Source organism: Rhinoderma darwinii, chromosome 6, assembly GCF_050947455.1.
Source record: "Rhinoderma darwinii isolate aRhiDar2 chromosome 6, aRhiDar2.hap1, whole genome shotgun sequence".
Lineage (NCBI taxonomy): Eukaryota > Metazoa > Chordata > Amphibia > Anura > Rhinodermatidae > Rhinoderma > Rhinoderma darwinii.
In genome coordinates, this window is record NC_134692.1 from 54,211,893 (window position 1) to 54,238,524 (window position 26,632).

A 26,632-nucleotide genomic window follows, 5' to 3' on the forward strand; every position below is an offset into this window, starting at 1 on the left:
ATCACGCTGTGACGTCACTTCCCCAGTTCCTGCATCGTGTCAGACGAGCGAGGACACATCGGCACCAGAGGCTACAGATGATTCTGCAGCAGCATCAGCGTTTGCAGGTAAGTCGATGTAGCTACTTACCTGCAAACGCTGATGCTGCTGCAGAATCAACTGTAGCCTCTGGTGCCGATGTGGCCGACACGATGCAGGACCTGGGGCAGGAAGTGAGTGACGTCACAGCGTGATCTCTCGAGAACACGCTGTGTCTGCACTGCCAGAAGCTGGGCGTTCTGAAGAGAAGTGGATGATACTTCTATACACAACGCCCAGCTAGTAAAAGAAGTAAAAACGCCCCGATGTAACGAACACAATACACGCCCAGTTGTACCTTAACTTTAAACACGCCCAGTTGTACTTTAGAAAGCCTCATTTACATAAATATAAAAATGCTCATAACTTGTCCAAAAATGCTCGTTTTAAAAAAAAAACAAAAACGTTACTGTAATCTCCATTGCAGCGCCGATCTGCTGCAATAGGAGATAGGGGTTGAAAAATCTGGTGACAGAGCCTCTTTAAAGGTGCTAATGACTTATTGCAGTGTCAGTAATATTCCTTTATTCCACAGTATTCAGGGGCGTAGCTAGGGGGCAGGCGGGGCATGTGCCCTAGGTGTTGGGTGCCATGAGGGTGCCAATAAGCCACTCTGCCTTGGCCAGGATATTTAGATAGAGGGCTACAGCGTCAAACTACATCTTTTGCCCTGGTAAAGGGAAGCCAGGCACGCTTTTGACAGTATTCAACATGTTTGCCTACTCATACAAATCTGTATTCATTAGTAGTCCATGATAACATGTAACAATTCTTTTATATTGTATTTTTGGAAACGTGGCAAGTTCCTGTCTCTGCATATACTGGTTTCATCTTGGATAAACTAATCCCAAGGGAACCCAAGTATTTGTCACTGTGTAATACTCCCCTCTAGTGGCAATGGTTGGGCACTACAGTGCCAGTATTACATTTCATACACATAGACCAGTTAATAACCTATATTCTGAATTAAATATTCTCTGTGTAACATGGATCGAAGGGTATATAGCACCCATATATTCTCAAGCAATGTACACTCACAATCTCAATATACACTTTTTGGAGTGAGTAAATAAACCCCCACAAATACATAGAAAACATACATATTCCCTGCATATTTGAACCCAGGACAGCAAGACAACAGTGCTAACCATTGATACGCCAGACCTGTGTCCAGTAACTACTGACTTCTTATTGCAGAACTTAAAGCCAGTCTAGGCAGGTCATCAACTGGATCTCGTAGTCTCTTATCTGGTTTCAAATATGTGGGAGAGCTTGATGATGCATCGGAGAGAAACTACACACTTCACACATTTTGTAAATGCAATCAGATTCTCTAGTTTATTAGCAAACAATACATAGATTATATATCATTAAAAGGGGTGTTGGCGATGTCTTCCTTTCTAATCACATAAGAAGGGTCGTGGCCTTCAGTCTATCCAATCAATATTGACCATGTCTCCTCCTTCTCTAAAGGGATTTTATCCTGGAATCATCAGAAAAGAACACGTATACATTATATCACATGGTTGGTTTTAATTGTAGTGATCATATATTTTAGCTACGTGCTCAGAATCATCATATTTTTAGCTACGTGAGCAGATTCATAGTCTGCCTAAGAAAGAGGAAGTATCTTTTTAGTTTGCGGTGAGACATCTCAAAAGTTACAGTGTTACATAAGTCATCATTAGATTTAAGATTAGAGAACAAATATATAAAATGGATAATAAAGTCCAGGCTTCCATCTGACCAGCATATATAGTTAAGGCCTCATGCACACGACCGTAGTCATGTGCACGGCCGTGATTTTCGGGTCAGACGGGGGCGGAGTGTCACCCGCAAGCCGCTCGCAAATCGCGGGCCGTGCACATGGCCGCGGCCATTATTTGCTATGGAGCCTGGACCGTAGAACACGGCCGTAATAAGACTTGCCCATTCTTTCTGCGGTCCGGGCTCCGGGGCCATGCACGGACTGTGGAAACCATGTTCGTGTGCATGGCCCCAGAGGAATGAATGGGGCCGCAATTCTCCTGTGGATTTTCGGGGGAATTGCGGCCGCAAAAGCATGTTCGTGTGCATGGGGCCTAACAGTTTATTCTTTTCCATATAAACTGTTAGCTATAGGGCAGGTTGCAACAGATTTCTAGGGAAAACAAGATGCATAATGATTTACTGCTGCCAGAAATGATAGAAAAAATAATGCCAGCTCATTGGTTAAAATAGTGAGAAACATGCATAGACAGCAGTTTGGAGGGGTAACAGGTGTAAACGTTGCTTTTATTTTTTGTACAATGATGATGGGCACAATGAAAGAAATACATGCCCATGAGCATAGGGGTTCCCAAAATGTCCCTTTGCCCATATGAGAGCTTTATGTGTACTACCCTATGTTTATAAAAAAGAATGGCTGGACCATTATACTGAACAAGCACTTTTTTACATTTTGTGTCACCACTATTTCCTCCGATTGTAAGCTCTTGCGAGCAGCATCCTCACTCATCTTGTGTCCCCCTTATTTCCTCATAGATTGTAAGCTCTTGCGAGCAGGGTCCCCACTCCTCAGGTTTGAATTGTAAATGAGTTTTGTCACTATGTAATGTCTGATATTTTCTGTACATGTTCCCGTCTGAATTGTAAAGTGCTGCGGAATATGTTGGCGCTATATAAATAAAGATTATTATTATTATTATTATTATTATTAGACTAGTACTATTAAGGATGTGTGATAGTTGGGGTGTCCCGTTGCAGTTTTTTTTATTGGTGCACAGGAGCTTTACGTTACAGCTCTGGATTTATCACTCCATGTCCCAAGTACCAAAATAGATTTGCTTGTATAGAAAGTATTTGTATGCTAGAGAAGTGAACTGTTGGTCAGAAAGTTTCTTTATTCTGATCTGTTGTCTTACAACCCCACACCAAAATGACAGCTACATGAATAATCAGTTTTACCTGGACATCAGAGAGAAAAGACAAGTGGTGTTCCTTCTGTGTATATAATACTATAGACAGCGGCGCTGATTCCTATATTACTCCTGGTGGTCTCAAGAAGCATCAGGTGATCTACGAGTGCCCCATTTAGGGTCTGTTCACATCTGTGCCTGGTATTTCTGTTGTTCTGCTCCGTCATAAGGGCAGAACAATAAAAATCCTGGACGTGCACCAACAGCGCACAACAAAATCCACTCACGCAGAAGTGAATAGTATCAGATTCTGTGTTTTACAAGACCTGGAGCACCTCTGATTGTGACAAAGCATTCAAATACAGGGCTGCTCTCCCTTGTTACTGGGACTGATACTTTTTGGGTATATTCACATGGTGCGGTTAAGGGGGCGTTCTTTGTTGTCTTTTTTGCGTGCTTTGAAAATGTATAACAGTCTGCGATTCATTTCTCAGGTAAATGAATGGTTGTTCATTATTTTTTATCCAGACGTAGCAGTACAAAACCGTCTATTATGTCAGACGTAATGCGGCTAACTTGCATTGGTGACTGCGGTATTCATCCTATTGTTTTTATTCGTTATGTCACACCACTGGCTAATCCACATGTTGGAATTTCTAATGCATGACCACTTTGAAAGACTGTGGGTCATCTTACTGGCACCCTGCATATGTAAAGAAAGTATGTCAGAAAAGTCTTGAAAAGTTCACATAACTGCATTCAAAACCGCATGATAACTGCCAAACAGCTGCACTAAGTTACCACAATAAAAAAATCAGCAGTGAAAAAACGAAGGCACTTTCAGCAAAATTAGATGCTGTTTGCCAATGCATTTTTGGACACGGCTCTGTCACAAAATCAATAATCACTTTAAAGGGAAAAATATAAAACATGTTGTACTCATTAAAGAGGTCCTGTCACCACCTCTGACATTTGTGTTTTAGTAAATAATTATATTTCCCATAAAATAAAATTTCTGAAGTATCTTTTCTTAGAACTCAAAGTTGTGCCATTCCTCTGTTATTCCTCCTAGAAATCTATGACTAAAATTACAACTGGGTTTTATCCGTTTGATAAGGGGAATGGTAACACCCAGCTGTCAATTTATGTAATAATATAGTATTATAGACACGTCAGAAGAGATGACAGTTCTTCCTTAAACCAACACTAAAGATTGCTCAATTGTATTTTGTTGAAGGTGGCCATACAATGTACTGTTGAAAAAAAGACTGACTGTGCCCTATAGCGTAGCAGCTCATAGCCAATAGGGTGGGAAAGAGTGCAAACAGGGGTACGCTCACCTGGTGTGGTCGTGCTAATGTCAGGCACAACACTGTACAGCATTTCAAATGTCAATTATCCGCGACTGCAGCACCAACCGGTAGAGCGGAATCCCATTCAGGTCTTGCAGAAAGACTGTAGAAGAAAAACTGATGGGGCCGGTGGATGGGCGCTGACGGGTTTTAGATTAGATATAAGAAGAGGTCCAGGAGGTGTAATAATCACGTTTTAATGATTCTCTGTGTTTCAATGTTTCTCTGTGGTTTTAGCCTCAGCCTGGCTAGTCATGTTAACACTTCATAAATAAATGATATTATTAATAATAATAATAATAATAATAATAATAATAATAATAATAATAATAATATAGCTTCTTCTATTCTAAGAAACGTTATAATTTATATTCTTAGGGCCGGCCTTAGGGGTGTGCAACTTCTGCAACTGCCATGTAAGCACAGCTGATGATCACTCAGCAAGCTGCAGAAAGCCTACTGTCAGGGACAAACTGATAAAATGTATTAGGGTATGTTCACACGCAGTAGCAAAATACAGCTCCTGATTTTCAGACTTTTTTAACAACTCGCGTTTTTCTCTGCATATTTTACGGACGTTATTGGAGCTGTTTTTCTATGGAGTCAATGAAAAACGGCTCCAAAAACGTCCCAAGAAGTGACATGCACTTCTTTGATGCAGGCGTCTTTTTACGCGCCGTCTTTTGACAGCGATGCGTAAAATTACACCTCGTGGGAACAGAACATCGTAAAACCCATTGAAAGCCGCGCCTATGGCCAGCCGCCTTGCCCAACAGACCCCCCAGTATACTCCCCCCCCCCCCCGTAGCTGCCCCATACAGTATAATACTCCCCGTAGCTGCCCCCATACAGTATAATGCTCCCTGTAACTGCCCCATACAGTATTATGCTCCCCATAACTGCCCCTATACAGTATAATGCTCCCCGTAGCTGCCCCCCACACAGTATAATGCTCCCATAGCTACCCCCCCCACACACAGTATAATGCCCCAATACAGTATAATGCCCCCCATAGCAGACCACATACAGTATAATGCCCCTCATAAATTCCCCCATACAGTATAATGCCCCATACAGTATAATGCCCCCATAGCAGCCCCATACAGTATAATGCCCCTCATAGCTGCCCCTACACAGTATAATGCCCCCCATAAAGTATAATGCCCCCATAGCGGCCCCATACAGTATAATGCCTCCATAACTGCCCCATACAGTATAATGCTCCCATAAATGCCCTCATACAGTATAATGCCCCCATAGCAGCCCCATACAGTATAATGCCCCTCATAGCTGCCCACACACAGTATAATGCCCTCCTTAGCTACCCCACACAGTATAATGCCCCTCATAGCTGCCACCATATCAGCCTCCCATACAGTAATGCCCCGCATAGCTGCCACCATATCAGCCTCCCATACAGTAATGCCCCCTCATAGCTGCCACCATATCAGCCCCCCTCCTTATACAGTATAATCCCTCCATATTTGCATAATAGAAAAATAATAAAGTTACTTACCTATCCCCGTTCCCACGACGGGTGGAGGAGGAGATCCTTCTCCTCCTTTGCCCTGTGTTATGAGTGACTCGGCGCAGACAGGCGCGATGACGTCACTAAATTGCGCCTGTCTGCGCCGAGCCGCTAATAGCTCACAGCAGTGAATAACTGGAGGAAGGAGCAGTCAGCTCCTTGCTCCAGGATTAAATTCAACTGGATCTGCGTCCTGAGGACGCAAATACAGTTGGAAGCAGGACCTCGGTGAGTGGTTCGCGACCCCCCGGAGGTCTTCACACGACCCCCCAGGGGGAGTGCGACCCACAGTTTGTAATGTATTGTGTCGTGCAGTTTGTGTTTGCGGTGGAGACAGGAGAGGGGGGCCTGTAATTTAAAGCCCCCCTCTTCTCCACCGCAAACACAGACCGTACAATACAACAGACAGTACAATATAACACACATACATTACGGGCCCCCTCTGCAGCTCACCTGCAGTCTTCCATGCTCTTCTGCATCGGCTCTTCCACAGTGGCTGGAACGCCCCCTCACGTGACGTCACGGTCACATGGTAGACTGAGTATACCATGTGACTGTGACGTCTAAACAAACCATGCCCGTAACCAGGAAGTGCCGGCATCACGGCACATACAAACTTTGTATTAGCGCGCTGCGTGTGCTTGTGGGCCCGGTCACTACTGAGACTGCTGCGACCCCTATAGCTACGCCACTGCGTGTAAACATACCCTAAGGCCTCATGCACACTACCGTGTTTTTGTCCACCCGTAAATACTGGCGTAAATACGGGTCCTTGGTCACACGTATTCGACCCATATTGCACCAGTATTTATGGACCCGTGCCCGTAAATACGGGTCCGGTGTCACCCGTATTCCACCCGTATTTACGGGCACGTTTTTGGCTGCAGAATTGCACAGCACTAACCGGCAGCCCTTCTCTCTATCAGTGGAGTAGAAGTAAAAGAAATTCATACTTACCCGGCCGTTGTCTTGGTGACGCGTCCCTCTCCTGACATCCAGTCCGACCTCCCTGGATGACGCGGCAGTCCACGTGACTGCTGCAGCCTGTGATTGACCTGTGATTGGCTGCAGCGGTCACATGGGCTGTAACGTCATCCCAGGAGGCCGGACTGGAGGAAGAAGCAGGGAGTTCTGGGTAAGTATGAACGTCTTTTTTTTTTTTTTACAGCTTTATCTATACTCTGATCGGTAGCCACTGTCCAGGGTGCTGAAACAGTTACTGCCGATCGTTTAACTCTTTCAGCACCCTGGACAGTGACTATTTACTGAGGTCACCTAGCAACGCTCCCGTAATTACGGGTGCACACAAGTAGTCACCCGTAATTACGGGAGCCCCATAGACTTCTATGGGCTGCCCGTGCCGTAATTACGGCCTGAAATAGGACATGTTCTATCTTTTTCAACGGCACGGGCACCTTCCGTAAGCATACGGGGAGGTACCCGTGGCCAATAGAAGTCTATGGGCCCGTAATTACGGGCTGTAATTACGGGAGTTTTTACGGTCGTGTGCATGGGGCCTTAAACTAAAAATTATTCTGGCTATCTGAACAAATACAGCTCCCAAATTTCCCACAGTGGAGGACACAGATCCAACAGCACACTTCTGCTGGCTGTGTAGGCTCTCTGCTCCCTGATAGCAGCAGGGAGGAGAGTAGGTTGTACACAGCAGATCAGAGGGGGGAATACATTCCAATTTTCAGGGAGGGCAGATCACACAGGCTGTAAGTATCAGAGTGTAGATTGGGAGGAGTACGCATCGGGGGTAAATCACACATGCTGTTAAGAGAGAGGGAAGGAAGCAACCACAGCAGACTGTGCAGGGGATAGAGGGGGGAGTCACACACTCCTCAGCATCAGTATCTGCTGGTACAAGGGAGAAGAGATCCCTCATGGGATGAAGACATACAGGAATGAAGCCAGGTGCGTTGCTAGTATCCGGAAAGATCAGTGGCATGAGCCCCAAGGAATATGTTTTGCCCCCACCCCAAAAAGTATATAGGAGATAGCATAGTTATAAAACAATTTATAGAACATGATCGACTTAGATACTCATCAGTACACTATCCCTGGTTATTACTTTATAATGAAATCTGTACCTATAGATACATCAGCGTTTCACCCAAATTATTTCTCCCTTACAAACGCTAATGTAGACACAATAGCATATCTCTAAATAATAGTCATGCACTTACCATGTAATACCATTATATAAGGGCCAAATAATTCCTCCACATCATCATCACATATAACTACCACCAAGACCAATATAACCAATAATATCACCATACAGAGACCATACAGTGGTCATATACCAATTCTACACAGATGCTCAGAAAAGTATAAGCACAATGTAGACCTTATATCAGTGATTACAGTACAGCAATATTCAGTGACTCACTGGTGATATCTTCTCTGATTGGAGTTGTTAACTTTTCTTTTTCTGCTTTCTCTGACCTTGAACGCCATGACCACTTCTCGTCTCTGCAGAGTTTGCTGCCCCTTCTAGTGCCCCACACTTTAATAGTTTCCCACATAGTTGTTTCTTAGTGCGCCCATAGTCATAGTGCCCTTTTGTGTGCCTCCACACAGTAATAGTGCCCCCCTTTGTGCTCCTCACTCAGTAATTGTGTCTTCTTTAAAACCCCCACTAAGTATTGGTGCCCCCACTCAGTAATACTGCCCCCACTCAGAAATGCTGCAACCATAGTGTCCCCACTCTGTAATGCTGCCCCCTTAGTGCCCCCACTCAGTAAGGCTGCCCCCTTAGTGCCCCCTACTCAGTAATGTTTACATTAATGAGACTTTTCTGTTGATCATTGACATAAAGACTAATTAAATCTGTTGTGATCCAATGTTTTTACACAAAAAAAGAACATTACCAATTCAAAGGTAAATAAGTTTTATGGGTACTTAATATATTCTATGACTTTATAATGAAGATCTCATCTTGTCTTTTGTTTCAGAGCAAGACAGTTATTATCCACCGTCTTTCCTCAACCCTGCAGACTCCTCAGACAGAATTGCCACACCTCCCTATCGCAAAGGAAAGGTATTAGCAAATATATTACTGATGCAAAAATATACTTTAACTTGAGTGAATTCCAGGAATGGATGGCCTATTCTCAGGATAGGCCATCAATATCTGATCATTGGGGGTCTGACTCCCGACACCCCCGCCAATCAACTGTTTTGAAGGTGCTGCGGTGTTTGTACGAGCGCTGCTTCCCCCTTATTCCTTATCTGCGTATGGTTGATGGTATACAGTATTACAGCCTTCAAGTAAACAGAAGAAGGCTGTAATACGGTGAATTGCGGCTACAAGTGTGATGGCCTATCCTGAGGATAGGACGTACATTTTTTGTAACTGGAAAACCCCATTAAGTAAATGCATAAGGGCTCGTCCACATGTAACAGAATTGCTGCATATTTTCCGTCCGCAATTTGAATTGCAGACGGAAAATACGCAGCAGAATAGAGTAGCAGCAAAGTGGGTGAGATTTAACAAACTCATCCACGCGCTGCGTAAAATGTCCGTCCAAAATTCACCTGCGGTGCGTATTTTTCAGTCAATTCCTGCTGTTGAAAGTGGACTGAATTGCTGCGTTTTTCAGAGGAGATATCACCATCTCCCAGCATTGAAAAAAGCGCAACAAAATCTGCACCATTTCTGCCGTAAAAAAGCACGAAATGGTGCGGTTTTTCTGCAGCTGAAATGCTGCAGACATTTTCTGCAGCAATTCTGTTACGTGTGGACAAGCCCTTACAAGTATTTCCCGAATATATAGAATATTATTAAGTCTTGTAGATATGTGATTTCACTAATAACATTCAGGACTCCAGGCAAGTTGAAATTCTCAAAGATTGCACTGCAAATCCGTCGGCAAAATATAGGCAGTCTTTCTGGGGCTCTGATGGAAAATTCCAATAGAATTGCTACTTATGCAGTTATCTAATATATCATTAAAGCGGCTCTGTCACTAGTTTAGTAATGCCCTATCTCCTAGCTCATCTAATAGGCGCTGTCCAACTGATAATGATAGTGAAAATTGTGTCCCAAAACATTTACTATTTTAAAAGTTATGAGCTTTTTTCCTAATATGTAAATGAGCCTTTATTAGACAACTGGGAGGTGACAGCAGCGATTCTCCTGAGGTGGAGCCTCCTCACAGCCTCTGAGGCTGTCCTATCAGCATGAAGCTGCTTCACACAGTGTGAGAGACTGAGGCTGGAGGGAAGGGGATCACTTCAAACAGCCATATCTCAGGCTGTGGACCACACATATGAAAGAGGAGATTCTAATCTTTCATATGACACCAGGATTGCAGTTCTAGCTGTGACACAACCAGAGATATCGCCAGTTGGAAACAGTCGGGAATGGAAGCTGTATACTGTATGATCACGCTGTGTTGCTGGGCAGGGAAGGGGGAGAAGCTGTGTGCTGATTGGACAGCGTCATACAGAAAACATTGCACCGCCCAGAGTGAAAAGAAAGAGTCACCTCCTATTTGGCTATTAGACCCAAATTTGCATATTTAGAAATGTTCATAACCTCGCAAATAATAAAAGTTTTTTTTAAAACAAATTACACTGTAGTTTTAGCAGCAAAGCGCCTGATAGATTTGTTAGGAGATAGAGAATGAATAAACTGGTGACAGGTCCTCTTTAAGGGTATGTTCACATGGGTCGGATACACTGCAGGAAAGTCTGAAGCGTATTTGACCCAGAAATAACAAGTAAATCAAGCCGACTATCCGTACCAAATCATGCTTATTTTGGTGAAGATATACCGTTTCAGGAAGATTTGCTGTTGCGGAAAACGGTTGACTAATAAAAAAGACACGTTGCTATGGGTGCACCAAGAGAAGTGAGTAAAGTCTTTTTTTTTTTCGTTTTAAATTCTGAAAATTGAGTTTTTTGGGGAGTTTTTTTACTTGCAAAATTTTCTGCGGATACGCAGATAATCTACAGCAAAATTCACAAAGATGGCCACAGGTTTTGACTTCTTCATTGATCTCAATTGGGGAAATCTGCAACGCAGGTCAATTTACCCACTGATTTGTTTCACAGCATGTGGATGAGATTAGTGAAATTACATTCACTTTGCTGCTACTGTAATATGCTGCAGCTTTTCCGCCCTATAATTCGGATGGAAAAGCTGCAGACTATTCGCTATGTGTGAACGTACCTTAAAGTGCAGTTTCCACAAATAGCTCACAACAGAAATTGAATTACTTTAAAAATGACTTGGTTTCCGACATCATAAATTCATATCATCTAAAAATTTACAGAATCGTTTTTGCGCTCTGTAAAAACTGTCAATAATTTAGGCAAATTTTTTTACATTTTTTTTAATGTTGCCTGGATCATCAGAAATGTCTCCAATAATAAGGAATATTGTACAATAGACGTCAGCTTTATACCACTTCTTTCCATTCTTGAATTTAAGGTGCATATAACACACAATGATTTTTCAATCCTAACGATGAACAATTAGTGGTTTGATAATCGTTGCCGAGAATCTTGTAGATGTTGATGCTTCTCCCAGCCAGATGAAGAGCGTCATTGTTGCCAAATAGTGGTGGCTCTCATGAGATCCTTGCACTAGGCAGCAAGGCCTATTGTAAATCTAAATGTCGCTACAAGGCAGTCAGTAACAATAATTATATTTTTTTGTCACAGCACAATCACATAGTTTTATCATTGATCTTTTCCTGTATTCACATTGGGTAATTCTAGCAACGATCACTCGGAAACTAGCAATTTGTGATGATAATTGGCCACCGTAAAGAAGCCATTAGTCTACATTTCTATAACAAAATTCTAGACATCAATAAATATGTTACATAGATGTTACAAACAACCCTTACCCACCATAAACTCCCCTTTAACACCCCTTTCTAAAGACAAAATTGTAATGCATCTTTAATGTCTTTACAGTCACAAAAAATAGTGAAATTGTTTAATAAATATGGTTCCCATCACCAGCAACAGTTTTGATAAACCTTTTGTAAGTGTGTGTGGGAGAATTCCCACCCTTTAGGCCTCATGCACATCACCGTTGCCGTTGATCAGGCCGCAAACTACAGATCCTAGTGTCTGTATTTGTGTCCATAATGCCTCCAAGTTGCTTCCGTAACTGCTTAGTATGTTATGGCCGTGTTGTTTCCAAGTGTCATCCTGATTTGGCGCCCATGATCGGATTCCCCAGACATTTCCAAGCAATGACTCTGCAAGATGCGGACAGCACACGGATGTCTTTGTGTGCTGTCCATTATTGTTGCGGACCCATAGACTTGAATGATGGCAAGGATCCACAAAAATGGACAGGAATAGAACATGTTCTATAATTTGCAGAAAAAAATAACGGATCCACAAAAAACACTGATGTGTGTGCGTGTTCCCATAGAAATTATTGGGTCAGTGTGTTATCCGCAAAAAAAGCAGATAGCATACTGAAGAAAAACACGGTCGTGTGCCTACTGTATATCTGGCCTGTAGTGGCATTCTATATACCTACACTGAACTTTATTAGACACCTGCCCTTTCACGATTGGAGCTTCCCTGTATGGAAATTAAACACGTGATCCTGAAGTCCAGCATAAAATCAAGTGAGCAAGTTTTCTGTAGGTCAGTTTCAATTTGAATCCACATTACAACGGGAAGATTGAGTGATCTGAGCTGCTTCGAATGAGGCATGGTCTCAGTGCTAGACTAGCCTGGGCTAGTATTTTAAAAACTGCCAACCTTGTGGGATTTTCTTGTGCAATGGTGTCGAGAATATACCAAGATTGGTGTGATCGAGGAAAAACATCCGGCGAAAGTGGAACATTGTAAACGTCAACAACTTGTCGACGAAAGAGGTCAGAGGAGGATGTCAAGAATCGTTCTGACGAACAGTCGATGCACAGTAAAGCAAATTGTAACCGAATACAACGCCAGTGCTCCAACTATTGTGTCCAAATGCACAACTTATCGTCCCTTAGCACGGATGGGCTATAACAGCAGATGACCAGTTTTAGTGCCATTGTTGCCGAAGGGAAATTGAAAGAGAAGACTCCAATGGACAAAAGACAGCAAAAATGAAATTACTGAACAGTGGGAAAACATCGCCTGGTCAGACCGATCCAGATTTCTGTTGCACCATGCTGATTGGAGAGAAGATTGATGCAAGCAGCATGAATCGATGAACCCTTCCTGTCAGGTGTCCACAGTTCAGGCTGATGCAGGTGGAGTAATGGTGTGGGGAATATTTTCTTGGCACACCCTGGGTCCTATGATACCTGTGGATGGACGTTTGAACAGTAGGGCTTAACTAAGCATTGTGGCCGACCAAGTTCATCTCTTCATGGCAGCTGTTTACCCTATCGCAGAAGAATGCTTTAGCAGAAACTGTGAGAAGTTATCCTGTCCTCATGGTCAGAGCGTGGCTACGCTGTATCGTGACGCCAAGGGCGGTGCTTATCTTATAGAACAGCAGTGTTCCGGCCAATCCTGGTTCATTGTTCAGGTGCAAGATTGGGAGAGATCCTGGGATGCGCAGAGACCAGATAGAGAAAGAGAGAGAGAGGCTGAGCTACTGGAGAGCTACTGCAAAATGTGGAGTCTAGAGAGCTGTCACAAGCTGCAGTGAGCGATGGCAATTTTGTTGGGCCTGAGGGTCTGTGGTTCTGGAACAAGTTGCGGCTGAGTGGCAGGAGCCTCCCCGTAAACGTGTGCATGAGTCATGTCAGCATTTGTGGGTACAGGTAAAAGTCTTTCCACAGACAGCAAGCAAGTCAAACAGTTAGCTAATTGCGGCCTACTAGGCCTTACCTTGCTGGATTAACCCCTGCATCAGAGAGGGATGCCTTTGGCCCTTTCTGCAACAGGAAAGCAAGATAGCTAGCCATCATCCACTTACCTGAGCCGAGTGTAAGGGCTTATTCAGACGAACGTATAATACGTCCGTGCTACGCACGTGATTTTCACAAGCGTCGCACGGAACTATGTTAGTCAGTGGGGCCGTTCAGACAGTCCGTGATTTTCACGCAGCGTATGTCCGCTGTGTAAAACTCACAACATGTCCTATATTTGCCCGTTTTTTGCGCATCACGCACCCATTGAAGTCAATGGGTGCGTGAAAACCGCGCACGGCACACGGACGCACTTCCGTGTGCCGCGCGTGATGCGCGCTACAGTAGTCAAAACTATGACTGAAAATAGAAAAGCACCATGTGCTTTTCTGTTTCCAAACATAAAAACAGAGTGTCATAATGATGCCGGCTGCGTGAAAATCACGCAGCCACGCATCATATGCTGATGACACACGGACCTTTTGTGGACATTTTTCGCGCGCAAAACGCCACATTTTTGGGCGCGCAAAACGCACACGCTCGTGTGAATCCGGCCTAAGACTGTTGCCTCTCATATTGAGAAGTCTTGAATGATCTTGCCGTACGCAGCATCGACACCGGTCAAATAAAGTTGAGTTTTCCACTACCCTCCTGCTTCATACCATCCTTGCTGCGACTCATTTGCAGGAGCCGTACTCTGCCCAGGTCCTCAGATTACACTCATGCCAATTTTGTACTTACAACAAAATAAGTTTGTCCTACTGACCTCTAGTATCCCTGAAATCTAGTGATTTATTATGCCATATATTACCATAATTTGTGGAACAGTCTCTGCTTCCTTTGGATTGTGCTTGAGCCAAATATGTATTTTTGTTGTTTTTGTTTAGAAGTGCAGTTGCAATTTTTCTTACATTTGTTTGTTTTGCAGAAAGGAAAACGGAAGAAGTCTATCAGTGAAACAGCCATGCAAGGGGAAAATGTTGAAGTGAGTGTTTACTTGATCATATATTTGCATTATACAACAATTTTAACCTTAGGACTGACCTATTTTGGGTCTTTAGGACAAATCATCATTTTTTGTCTTTTCATTGTTGCATTCTGAGAGCCAGACATTTTCTGATTTTCATCGATGTAAGGGCCTGTTTACATTCGCTTCGGGTTCCATTTTGGGTTTTCTTTCATCCATTTCATCAGAGGAACAGAACGGAACGGAAAGCCGAATGGAAACTATTGCTTCCGTTTGCATTACTATTGATTTCAATGGTAATGCTTCCGTTTCAGTTGGTTTCCGTTCCGTAAAGTTTCAGGTTTTTTCACGGAAACAATAGCATAGTTGACTACGGGACTGCAGGCCCTTATTGTATGAGGGCTTGTTTTTTGCGGGATGAGTCATATTTTGAATTAAACCATTTTGGGGTACATTTTGTGGGGGAGGCGAATGGAAAAAAAAAAGAAATTCCATAATAGTTTTTCTTTTTATATCGTTCAACGTGCGTTTAATTTAACATGTTAACTTATATGGGTTGTTACAATCAGGGTAGGTCCACACGTAGCATAAACACCACACATTTTATTGTGGAAAATCTGCAGCATAATACAGTAGCAGCAGAGTAGATGAGATTTGAACAAATCTCATCCACACGCTGTGTAAAAAATATGCAAAAAAGTTAATAAATTGACCTGCGTTGCGTTTTTTTAATCCGCAGCATTTAAATTTATGCTTCGGAATCACTGCTTTTCTGTTGCAGGTTTTACCCATTGAATTCAATAGGGAGGTAAAACCTGCAAAAAATAGCAGATGTTGTGATTTAGGCTGGAAAATCTGCGATTTCACCACAAAAATCACAACTCAGAAAAAAAAAGATTATACTTACCAAATTAAATCCAAAAGGTGAATATAGATGCCCATATAGATAAGGCCTAAGGGTGGGATTACGCTATATTCACGGCGCCTGGTTGGTATATAAATATGAGGAAAGCCTCTCTATATCTGCTACATCTCTATATCTCTATATCTAAAATGTGTCTAGATGCACAGGCTTTGACTTAATATATGTCTGTAGTGTACAGTAAAGGGTGGCATATATTGTGTAGTACTATAGAATATATGGTGGGAATGGAGGTAGGACAGAATGGTTCAGAGAAATTTTTAAAGTGGTAGTCTAGACAGGCGCCGTGAATTAGATCAGATGTTTTGGGTGGGTTGGAGATTGGGTAATATTTATGGGAAGATATTTTGTATGTTTATATTTGTCAAATACAATAAAAAAAAAAAAAATACCTACCCAGATCTCTCTGCTTCTGCTTCTGCTTCTAGCCCGGCCTCCAAGGATGAAGTTTCATCCCATGTGACTGCTGCAGCGGTCACATGGGATGAAAAGTTATCCTAGGAGGCTGGGCTGCAGGATGTCAGAGGAATGCATCACCATGACAACAGGTAAGTACCTGCTATTTTCTGCATCCGACATTCCACGCAAAAACCTGCATCACAACTTAGTGTGTTTTTTTGGCTGCAATTTCCTGCGGGGACCAGGGCAGATGTATTCTTTAACACATAGTATGGCAGCGATACCTTATATGTGTTTTTTTTGTTTTTTTTTTACACTTTAGCAAAATCAAACCACTTTCTAGGCATAGGGGGACTAGTAGGCATAAAGACATGGCAGGCCTTGGGGCCGTTGTTAGGGTCGCTATTGACTATGGCATCCGGAATCGACATTATCTCTGATCCCAGCCATTGCAGCTCGATGTCAGCTGTATAGTCGCAGCATAACTGTCCGTCGAGGTGCGGGAAGTTAGCCCTCACCAAGACGTACAATTACGTCATGGTGTCATAAGGGTTAAAGCGGATCTGTCATCATACTATGCAGCCCTGTTTAAGCATAGCACAGTATGGAGAAGGTGCGCTGCACAGTATGGTGCGCTGCACTTTTTGTCCGCACGGCACAAAATAAATATTGTGCCGTTTGGCTAATATCACCTGACAAAGAATACAGTGGAGTCATTGTAATCTGTCCCTTGTATAAATGAGGGGAGCACTCACAAATACAGGGGACTCCTCACTCTGTATTCTTTGTCAGTTGCTATTAGCCAAATTACACAAAAAAAAGTTTTGGCGTCAGGGCTAATAGTGAAGCAGGTCTGTTTCATACTATGCTGCCCTTAAACAGGGCAATATGATAACCGATCCCCTTTAACCCCTTAATGACAATATTCGCTTTTTCATTTTTGTTTTTTCCGCCACCCAAAAGCTAAAAGTTTTTTTTATTTTTTCGTCAACATAGCAGTATGAGGGCTTGTTTTTTGCAGGACAAGTTTTAGCTTTTCATGGCGCCATTTAAAGTAACATATAGTAAACAGGGAAATGGGCTAAAATGGGCGAAAAACAGCAATTTCACCCCTTTTTTGGGGTTTCGTTTTTCTGGCATTCCTCATGCAGTAAAAACTACATGTTAACTTTAGTCTATGGGTTGAAACGATTACAACGATACCAAATGCATATGTTTTATATGTTTTACCACTTTTTTAAAAAAAACTATGTTAAGAAAAAAGAATTTGTATCGTTATATTCCGAGAGTCATAACTTTTTTATTTTTGTGTCGATATAGCGGTGTGATGGCTTATTTTTTTGGGGGTGCTTGCGACCTTTTGATCACTCTTTATTCCATTTTTGGGGAGCTAAGGTTTAGACGCCTGGTGCGTCAAGGGGTTTAACGATAAAACTCTGCCACCAGGGAGAACTTAGAAGCTTATTAAATTTTACCGCTATGGCACTCAATGGATACAAAGCTCCAATTACTATAAAGATATGTTAAGAAATTATTAAGCACAGAATGTTGATTCAAGAAATTCACTTTAAGGGTATGTTCACACGACCTATTTTCGGCCGTTTTTCGGGCCGTAAGCGCCCGACAAACGGCCGAAAAATCGGGAGCAGAACGCCTCCAAACATCTGCCTATTGATTTCAATGGGAAAACGGCATTCTGTTCCAACGTAGCGTTTTTCGCTGCGTTTTTTTACGTGTAAAAAAACGGCTGCGAAAAAGAAGTGCAGGATACTTCTTGGGACGTTTTTGGAGCCGTTTTCCATAGACTCTATTGAAAAAAGCTTCAAAAACGGCCGTAAAAAATGCAGCGAAAAAACGCAGCGAAAATCCCTGAAAACAGCTCCGTATTTTGAGATGTTTTTGACTCTGCGTGTGAACATACCCTCAAGCGTACCTAACCTTTCAGGTGACTTGAATAAGCTGTTACGTGTGTGTGTACATGAGGAATAACACTATTTCTGGTCATTATATGGACTTGTATTCTGCATTTTTAGTTTTCTCCTCTGCAGGCTCTATTGCTAATTCTCAGTTTTCTCTGAGCTAGTGGGCGGAGCCTAACTGCAATTATGTTTCCTATACACAACGCACACAGAGCAGACAAGAATCCTGCTCTGCTATCTCTATCACATACAGTGAAGGAAATAAGTATTTGATCCCTTGCTGATTTTGTAAGTTTGCCCACTGTCAAAGACATGAACAGTCTAGAATTTTTAGGCTAGGTTAATTTTACCAGTAAGAGATAGATTATATAAAAACAAAAACAGAAAATCACATAGTCAAAATTATATATATTTATTTGCATTGTGCACAGAGAAATAAGTATTTGATCCCCTACCAACCATTAAGAGTTCAGCCTCCTCCAGACCAGTTACACGCTCCAAATCAACTTGGTGGCTGCATTAAAGACAGCTGTCTTACATGGTCACCTGTATAAAAGACTCCTGTCCACAGACTCAATTAATCAGTCTGACTCTAACCTCTACAACATGGGCAAGACTAAAGAGCTTTCTAAGGATGTCAGGGACAAGATCATAGACCTGCACAAGGCTGGAATGGGCTACAAAACCATAAGTAAGATGCTGGGTGAGAAGGAGACAACTGTTGGTGCAATAGTAAGAAAATGGAAGACATACAAAATGACTGTCAATCGACATCGATCTGGGGCTTCATGCAAAATCTCACCTCCTGGGGTATCCTTGATCCTGAGGAAGGTGAGAGCTCAGCCGAAAACTACACGGGCCGAACTTGTTAATGATCTCAAGGCAGCTGGGACCACAGTCACCAAGAAAACCATTGGTAACACATTACGCCGTAATGGATTAAAATCCTGCAGTGCCCGCAAGGTCCCCCTGCTCAAGAAGGCACATGTACAGGCCTGTCTGAAGTTTGCAAATGAACATCTGGATGATTCTGAGAGTGATTTGGAGAAGGTGCTGTGGTCAGATGAGACTAAAATTGAGCTCTTTGGCATTAACTCAACTCGCCGTGTTTGGAGGAAGAGAAATGCTGCCTATGACCCAAAGAACACCGTCCCCACTGTCAAGCATGGAGGTGGTAACATTATGTTTTGGGGGTGTTTCTCTGCTAAGGGCACAGGACTACTTCATCGCATCAATGGGAGAATGGATGGAGCCATGTACCGTCAAATCCTGAGTGACAACCTCCTTCCCTCCACCAGGACATTAAAAATGGCTCGTGGCTGGGTCTTCCAGCACGACAATGACCCGAAACATACAGCCAAGGCAACAAAGGAGTGGCTCAAAAAGAAGCACATTAAGGTCATGGAGTTGCCTAGCCAGTCTCCAGACCTTAATCCCATCGAAAACTTATGGAGGGAGCTGAAGATCCGAGTTGCCAAGCGACAGCCTCGAAATCGTAATGATTTACAGATGATCTGCAAGGAGGAGTGGGCCAAAATTCCATCTAACATGTGTGCAAACCTCATCATCAACTACAAAAAACATCTGACTGCTGTGCTTGCCAACAAGGGTTTTGCCACCAAGTATTAAGTCTTGTTTGCCAAAGGGATCAAATACTTATTTCTCTGTGCACAATTCAAATAAATATATAGAATTTTGACAATGTGATTTTTTTTTTTTTTAATATAATCTATCTCTCACTGGTAAAAGTAACCTAGCCTAAAAATTCTAGACTGGTCATGTCTTTGACAATGGGCAAACTTACAAAATCAGCAAGGGATCAAATACTTATTTCCTTCACTGTATACAGGGTGGGCCATTTATATGGATACACCTAAATAAAATTGGTCGAGTGGATTGGTCGTCGTGGGCCAGTTGAATGGCCCCCTAGGTCTCCCGATCTGACCCCCTTAGACTTTTATCTTTGGGGTCATCTGAAGGCAATTGTCTATTCTGTGAAGATACGAGATGTGCAACAACTGAAACTACGGATACTGGAAGCCTGTGCTAGCATTTCTTCTGCGGTGTTGCTATCAGTGTGTGAAGAGTGGGAGAAGAGGGTTGCATTGACAATCCAACACAATGGGCAGCACTTTGAACACATTTTATAAGTGGTCAGAAACTTGTAAATAACTCATGAAAGAATAAAGTAACGTTAAAACCAAGCACACCATTGTTTTTCTTGTGAAATTCTCGATAAGTTTGATGTGTCACATGACCCTCTTCCCATGGAAAAAAACTAAAGTTGGATACAAAATGGCCGACTTCAAAATGGCCGCCATGGTCAACACCCAGCTTGAAAAGTTTCCCCCCTCCCATATACTAATGTGCCACAAACAGGAAGTTAATATCACCAACCATTCCCATTTTATTTAGGTGTATCCATATAAATGGCCCACCCTGTATATTGAAGCTGCAGCAGCATGAAGGACATTATATAGCAGTAATGAGCAGCTGAGAATCCAGCACTGGGGTGAGATAAAACACTCACTAGAAGCTGCAGCAGTGTCTATCTGTAAAGGATCTGCCAGGCACAGCTTCGGGGTTAACTCCCAGAACTAATCAGTCAGCACCTGAGAATACATCCCTGAGACTGACTCCTGCTTCCGCCATTCAGGCTGGCAGGCTTAGGAGTGGGAGAGCCTATCGTAACCTGGCCAGACTCAGCTAGCTCCCGCCCTCGGTCTATTTAAGCCTGCACTTCCTTCCCTCGGTGCTTGTGATTCTTTCCTTGTGGTTTCCTGGCCCAGCTACAGCTCCTGCTATTTTTGATCCTGCTCCATACAGACCCTGGCTTACCGACTACTCTTCTGCTTTTCGTTTTGTACCTCGCACACTCCTGGCTTGACTCGGCTCGTTCACCACTCTGGTTGCTCATGGTGTTGCCGTGGGCAACGGCCCCTTTTCCTTGCTTGTGTTCCTTTGTATGTTTGTCGTGTTTGTCGTGCACTTACTGAGCGCAGGGACCGCCGCCCAGTTGTACCCCGTCGCCTAGGGCGGGTCGTTGCAAGTAGGCAGGGACAGAGTGGCGGGTAGATTAGGGCTCACTTGTCCGTCTCCCTACCCCCTGCCATTACACTATCTTTCTCTTTCTTTCTGCTCCCTCTCCCCCCCCCCCCCTCCATAGACTTTGATGGAAAGCTGTAACCTGATCCCTCAGTGAGCTGATAGTCCGTCTCGTTTTGAAATGATTGAAAAAGCAGTAAATACAGAGTGAGTGAACAGTTAGGAGCGGGTGAAGCATGATAGGTGGAGAAAGTGGCATTTTACTCTAATAACATATGTTATAAAGTTTCTTATATTCGCTTGTAGCATTGATTTAGGCAAAGTTTGAAAAACTTTAGTAACCATTTAATTTTCATGAACAATGCAAAACTATGCAATTTTAATAAAAAACCACAGCGGCTTTGCCCCAATTACAAAAAGTTGCTGCAAAAACTGTAAGAAAACGACTTATGTAATTGTACCCTTAGACCACCCCTATCCTTGTTTCCAATTAGGGTATGTGGATGTAATAGAGGAAAGTACCCTGCTCTGAACCCCGTGTTCTTTTAGTAGAAATATTTCGCTTTCTGGACTATGCTATGTCCATGCAATGTATATTTGCAGTGTTTCGCCTGTCCACATATAGGAACACTTCATCTGTTACATGCAATCTGTTGTTCACAGTGAATAGATTGTTTTGCAAATTCCATAAGGTTGGATGTATATCATGACATCAAGACACAACTGTATAAAATGTTATTTATACAAAAAACAGACTAATACACCTGTTTAATGCACATGAATTATGTCTTGTAAGACACAAGTAAAATCTGGTAAAAAGTTTACTTCTATAGGAATTTAGCTTAAGCTAAAAATTTTAACGAGTTTTGTGACTTTTGAATTTTTATCTCAGTCACAGCACCATTGCTTTATCTACCTCCTCCTTTCCCTGGCACTTTGGCCAATGCGGTAGAATAAGTAGTGTGAAGTTGTGGATGAAAGAGCATACGGAAGAACCCAGGCAGACACCTCTGAGCTATGAGATCTTCTCTCATCTCCTGTATGATCTGGCACCCTGCTGGGAGACCATGCACTATTTATGAATGCACTCTCTGAATATTTACTACCTTGCAAAGTATTCAAGCCTTGAAGTCCTTAGGTTTCATGTTGTCTGGTTTAGCTGATATAGGTGCGCTGTGTCTTTTCACTCCAGAAGCTTTTGTTTAAAAGTGGAAAATGATACCATCTGGCACAGCGTAGAATTTGGAACGGCTAATAGTTTTCAACTTTTGGGGAAAAATACCTCGTATATGTTGAAATGAATAACGGTAGCATTATACTAACTATGGTGTAGAAAACAGTAAAAACTATGTTTCCTATGTAAAAAAAAAAAAGACTACATTCTATTCTTTCTAAGTCATGCATGCATTTTTACCAGTAGAGACACATAAGCTTTCCAAATATTTGCTTTCAGTTTTTCATTCCCCAAAAGAAAGCTAGAATCTAATTGGTTGTTAGGTCCTATATTACATATTTACTATGCATACATTTCCATTAATAAGCACATAACTGTTTAAGATAATAGTATATAGCCCAATAGTGGTCAGTGGTTATCTTTAGTGTAGCGTCACCCATCCTCTCTCTGTCCGCCACACTATTCTCCCAGGCCGAAGATTCTGTCTAAGGCCTGAGGCCTTATTCACACGAGCGTATTTCACGTCAATGGGTGCGTGAAAATCACGAACAGCACACGGACGCACATCCGTGTGCTGTACGTGATTCACGCAACAGTTGCTAAAGAAATTATGAGAAAAAGAAAAACACCTCCAGTTTATTTTGCTGACATAAAAAACACGTGACATACGGATGACAAATGCGCGTAAAAAACGCAGACACGGATGTCACATGGAACTGCAATGCGCGCAAAACGCTGCATTTTTTATGCGCACAAAACGGACACGTTTGTGTGAATAAGGCCTTACGCGCGTTAAAACAACGGACGTCACACGGACCTATGCAATAAGAATCCTCATAATTTTGAAGCTTTTCCATCCACAATTCAAAACTGAAAATCTGCAGCAAATGCATTATGTGTGAACATAGCTGTAGGTCACATGATGTAGCTCTTGGGTTTCTCTTCATATCTCTGATCATTAAATGGTCTCCCACGCCTGTGAAGATTCACAACTTTCTTGAAGCTCCTCCATTTGTAAACAATCCTTCTCACAAGTATGGTGAATTTTAAATTGTTTGGATATAGACTTATAACCGTTTCCAGATCTATGAGCAGCAACAATGGCTTCTAAGAGGTCATGGCTGATGTCCTTTCTTACACCAGTTTATGTAAAGGAGTAAGTTGGAGTTATTTTCCACACATTTATTAAAAAGTGCACTTCGCTTAAAGGGTAACTAAACTTTCAAAAAACTTTTGACATGTCATAGTGACATGTCAGAAGTTTTGATCGGTGGCACAGCATTTACCCTGAGCGCTTCTGCTGCTTTGTGTTCGCGATCAATAGGGGGCTCAGTGCTCAAACCTCCACTGATCAAAACTCTGAAATTTTTTGGAAAGTTTAGTTCACTTTAATAAATTTGGTGCATTTTTAACTATCTGACAGTGAAGAAATAAAATGAGCAGGCCACAATTATAAATGTGGCCTAAATTAAGTCTCCTTTAGAGACTAAGCCCACTTTACTGATCGCTCACCAAATTTGGGAAAAGCTGCAAACTTTACCGCTAAAATGACGCACTTCATTTTAGCGCCATAGTTTATGCTAAAACCTGGCGCAAACTGCTCAATAAATGTGGGCCATAGAATTAGAGGAGGCTGTACTTACTTTTTCTCATGACTTTACAGTGAAGGAAATAAGTATTTGATCCCTTGCTGATTTTGTAAGTTTGCCCACTGTCAAAGACATGAACAGTCTAGAATTTTTAGGCTAGGTTAATTTTACCAGTGAGAGATAGATTATATAAAAAAAAAAAATGAAAATCACATAGTCAAAATTATATATATTTATTTGCATTGTGCACAGAGAAATAAGTATTTGATCCCTTTGGCATACAACACTTAATACTTGGTGGCAAAACCCTTGTTGGCAAGCACAGCAAGTCAGACGCTTTTTGTAGTTGATGATGAGGTTTGCACACGTTAGATGGAATTTTGGCCCACTCCTCTTTGCAGATCATCTGTAAATCATTAAGATTTCGAGGCTGTCGCTTGGCAACTCGAATCTTCAGCTCCCTCCATAAGTTTTCGATGGGATTAAGGTCTGGAGACTGGCTAGGCCACTCCATGACCTTAATGTGCTTCTTTTTGAGCCACTCCTTTGTTGCCTTGGCTCTATGTTTTGAGTCATTGTCGTGCTGGAAGACCCAACCACGAGCCATTTTTAATGTCCTGGTGGAGGGAAGGAGGTTGTCACTCAGGATTTGACGGTACATGGCTCCATTCATTCTCCCATTGATGCAGTGAAGTAGTCCTGTGCCCTTTGCAGAGAAACACCCCCAAAACATAATGTTTCCACCTCCATGCTTGACAGTGGGGACGGTGTTCTTTGGGTCATAGGCAGCATTTCTCTTCCTCCAAACACGGCTAGTTGAGTTAATGCCAAAGAGCTCAATTTTAGTCTCATCTGACCACAGCACCTTCTCTCAATCACTCCCAGAATCATCCAGATGTTCATTTGCAAACTTCAGACGGGCCTGTACATGTGCCTTCTTGAGCAGGGGGACCTTGCGGGCACTGCAGGATTTTAATCCATTACGGCGTAATGGGTTACCAATGGTTTTCTTGGTGACTGTGGTCCCACCTGCCTTGAGATCATTAACAAGTTCCCCCCGTGTAGTTTTCGGCTGAGCTCTCACCTTCCTCAGGAGTCAGGATCAAGGATACCCCACGAGGTGAGATTTTGCATGGAGCCCCAGATCGATGTCGATTGACAGTCATTTTGTATGTCTTCCATTTTCTTACTATTGCACCAACAGTTGTCTCCTTCTCACCCAGCGTCTTACTTATGGTTTTGTAGCCCATTCCAGCCTTGTGCAGGTCTATGATCTTGTCCCTGACATCCTTAGAAAGCTCTTTGGTCTTGCCCATGTTGTAGAGGTTAGAGTCAGACTGATTAATTGAGTCTGTGGACAGGAGTCTTTTATACAGGTGACCAAGTAAGACAGCTGTCTTTAATGCAGGCACCAAGTTGATTTGGAGCGTGTAACTGGTCTGGAGGAAGCTGAACTCTTAATGGTTGGTAGGGGATCAAATACTTATTTCTCTGTGCACAATGCAAATAAATATATATAATTTTGACAATGTGATTTTCTTTTTTTTCTTTTTATATATAATCTATCTCTCACTGGTAAAATTAACCTAGCCTAAAAATTCTAGACTGTTCATAACTTTGACAGTGGGCAAACTTACAAAATCAGCAAGGGATCAAATACTTATTTCCTTCACTGTATGTATTTTATTATATGGCTTGCTGACAGATACTAAAAGTAACGATAGAAATATTTTATTCACCCAAGCTAACCTCCTCCTTTTGGTGACACTATATTAGGGTATTTTTCTTTGTAGGAGAAATCTAGTCAAAATGACCTTCTGATATGTCATAGATACATGTGAGAAGATTCAGTGGCGTAACTACCTCTGTAGCAGCCTTAGCGGATGCTACGGGGCCCGCAGCATGAAGGGCCCATGCCGCCCGCCGACACGGCCCCCCTATGCTCGGTGGCGCCGCTAGCAGCCGTTTTGGCTGCTTTAGCAGTAGCGACGCCACTGCGGCTGGTAGTGACACCACTACTAACATTTATGGGCCGGGCGGCACAGGCCCCCTCATGCCCGGTGGCGTTACTAGCACCGGAGGGGCCCCCGGTGCTAGTAACAGCCACATTCACTTGTATCTGCGTCCCCTGAACGTAGATATAAATGAATATCATAGGCTGCAGGCCACTTTAGACCTGCAGCCTATAAGTCGCTGGGAAGACTCCATGCGCAGGCTGGCGTGATGACGTCACTACATCACGCTGGTCTGCGCATGTGGCCCGACCAGAGCCTGTGCAGTGCTTCGTCCGTCACGGGAACAGGGCGAGGGAAGTACAATATATTTTTTTTTTGGGGGGGGGGGCTGTGTGGCACTATATGCAAGGGGGGAGCAGGGTGGCACTATATACAAGGGGGGAGCAGGATGGCACTATATACAAGGGGGAGCAGGGTGGCACTATACACAAAGGCGGCTGTGTGGCACTATACCCAAGGGGGAGCTGTGTGACACTATCTACTGGTGGGGTTATATGGCACTATTTACAAGGGGAGGGCTGTGTGTGGCACAATCTACAGGGGGCTGTGTGGCACTATCTACAAGGGAGGGGGGCTTTGTGGCACTCTACACAAGGGGGAAGCTGTGTGGCACTATATGCAAGGGGATGTGTGGCACTACTTAGGGGGGCTGTGTGGCCCTATTAGGGAGGCTGTATGGAACTATTTACAAGGGGAGGGCTGTGGCGCTTTATACAGAGGTCTGTGTGTGGCACTATCTACAGGGGGCTGTGTGGCACTATCTACTAAGGCGGGGTGTGGCACTATATACAAGGGAGGGGGACTGTGTGGCACTATATACAGGGGGAGCTGTATGGCGATATCTACAGGGGGCTGTATGGCACTATCTACAAGGGGGAGGTTGGGGCGCTATCTACAAGTGGGGTGTGACACTGT

The 26,632-nt window shown here is 43.0% G+C and overlaps 1 protein-coding gene across 1 annotated transcript in view; it reads left to right on the forward strand.

Annotated features, from left to right (window-relative positions):
- Window positions 1-26,632, forward strand: part of KIAA2012 (KIAA2012 ortholog) — a 151,585-nt gene that overhangs the window by 73,517 nt on the left and 51,436 nt on the right. Inside the window, exons 8-9 of the mRNA XM_075829745.1 lie at window positions 8,819-8,904; window positions 14,616-14,672. Coding sequence (XP_075685860.1) covers window positions 8,819-8,904; window positions 14,616-14,672 — 143 coding nt within the window. The remainder of the gene's footprint in view (window positions 1-8,818; window positions 8,905-14,615; window positions 14,673-26,632) is intronic.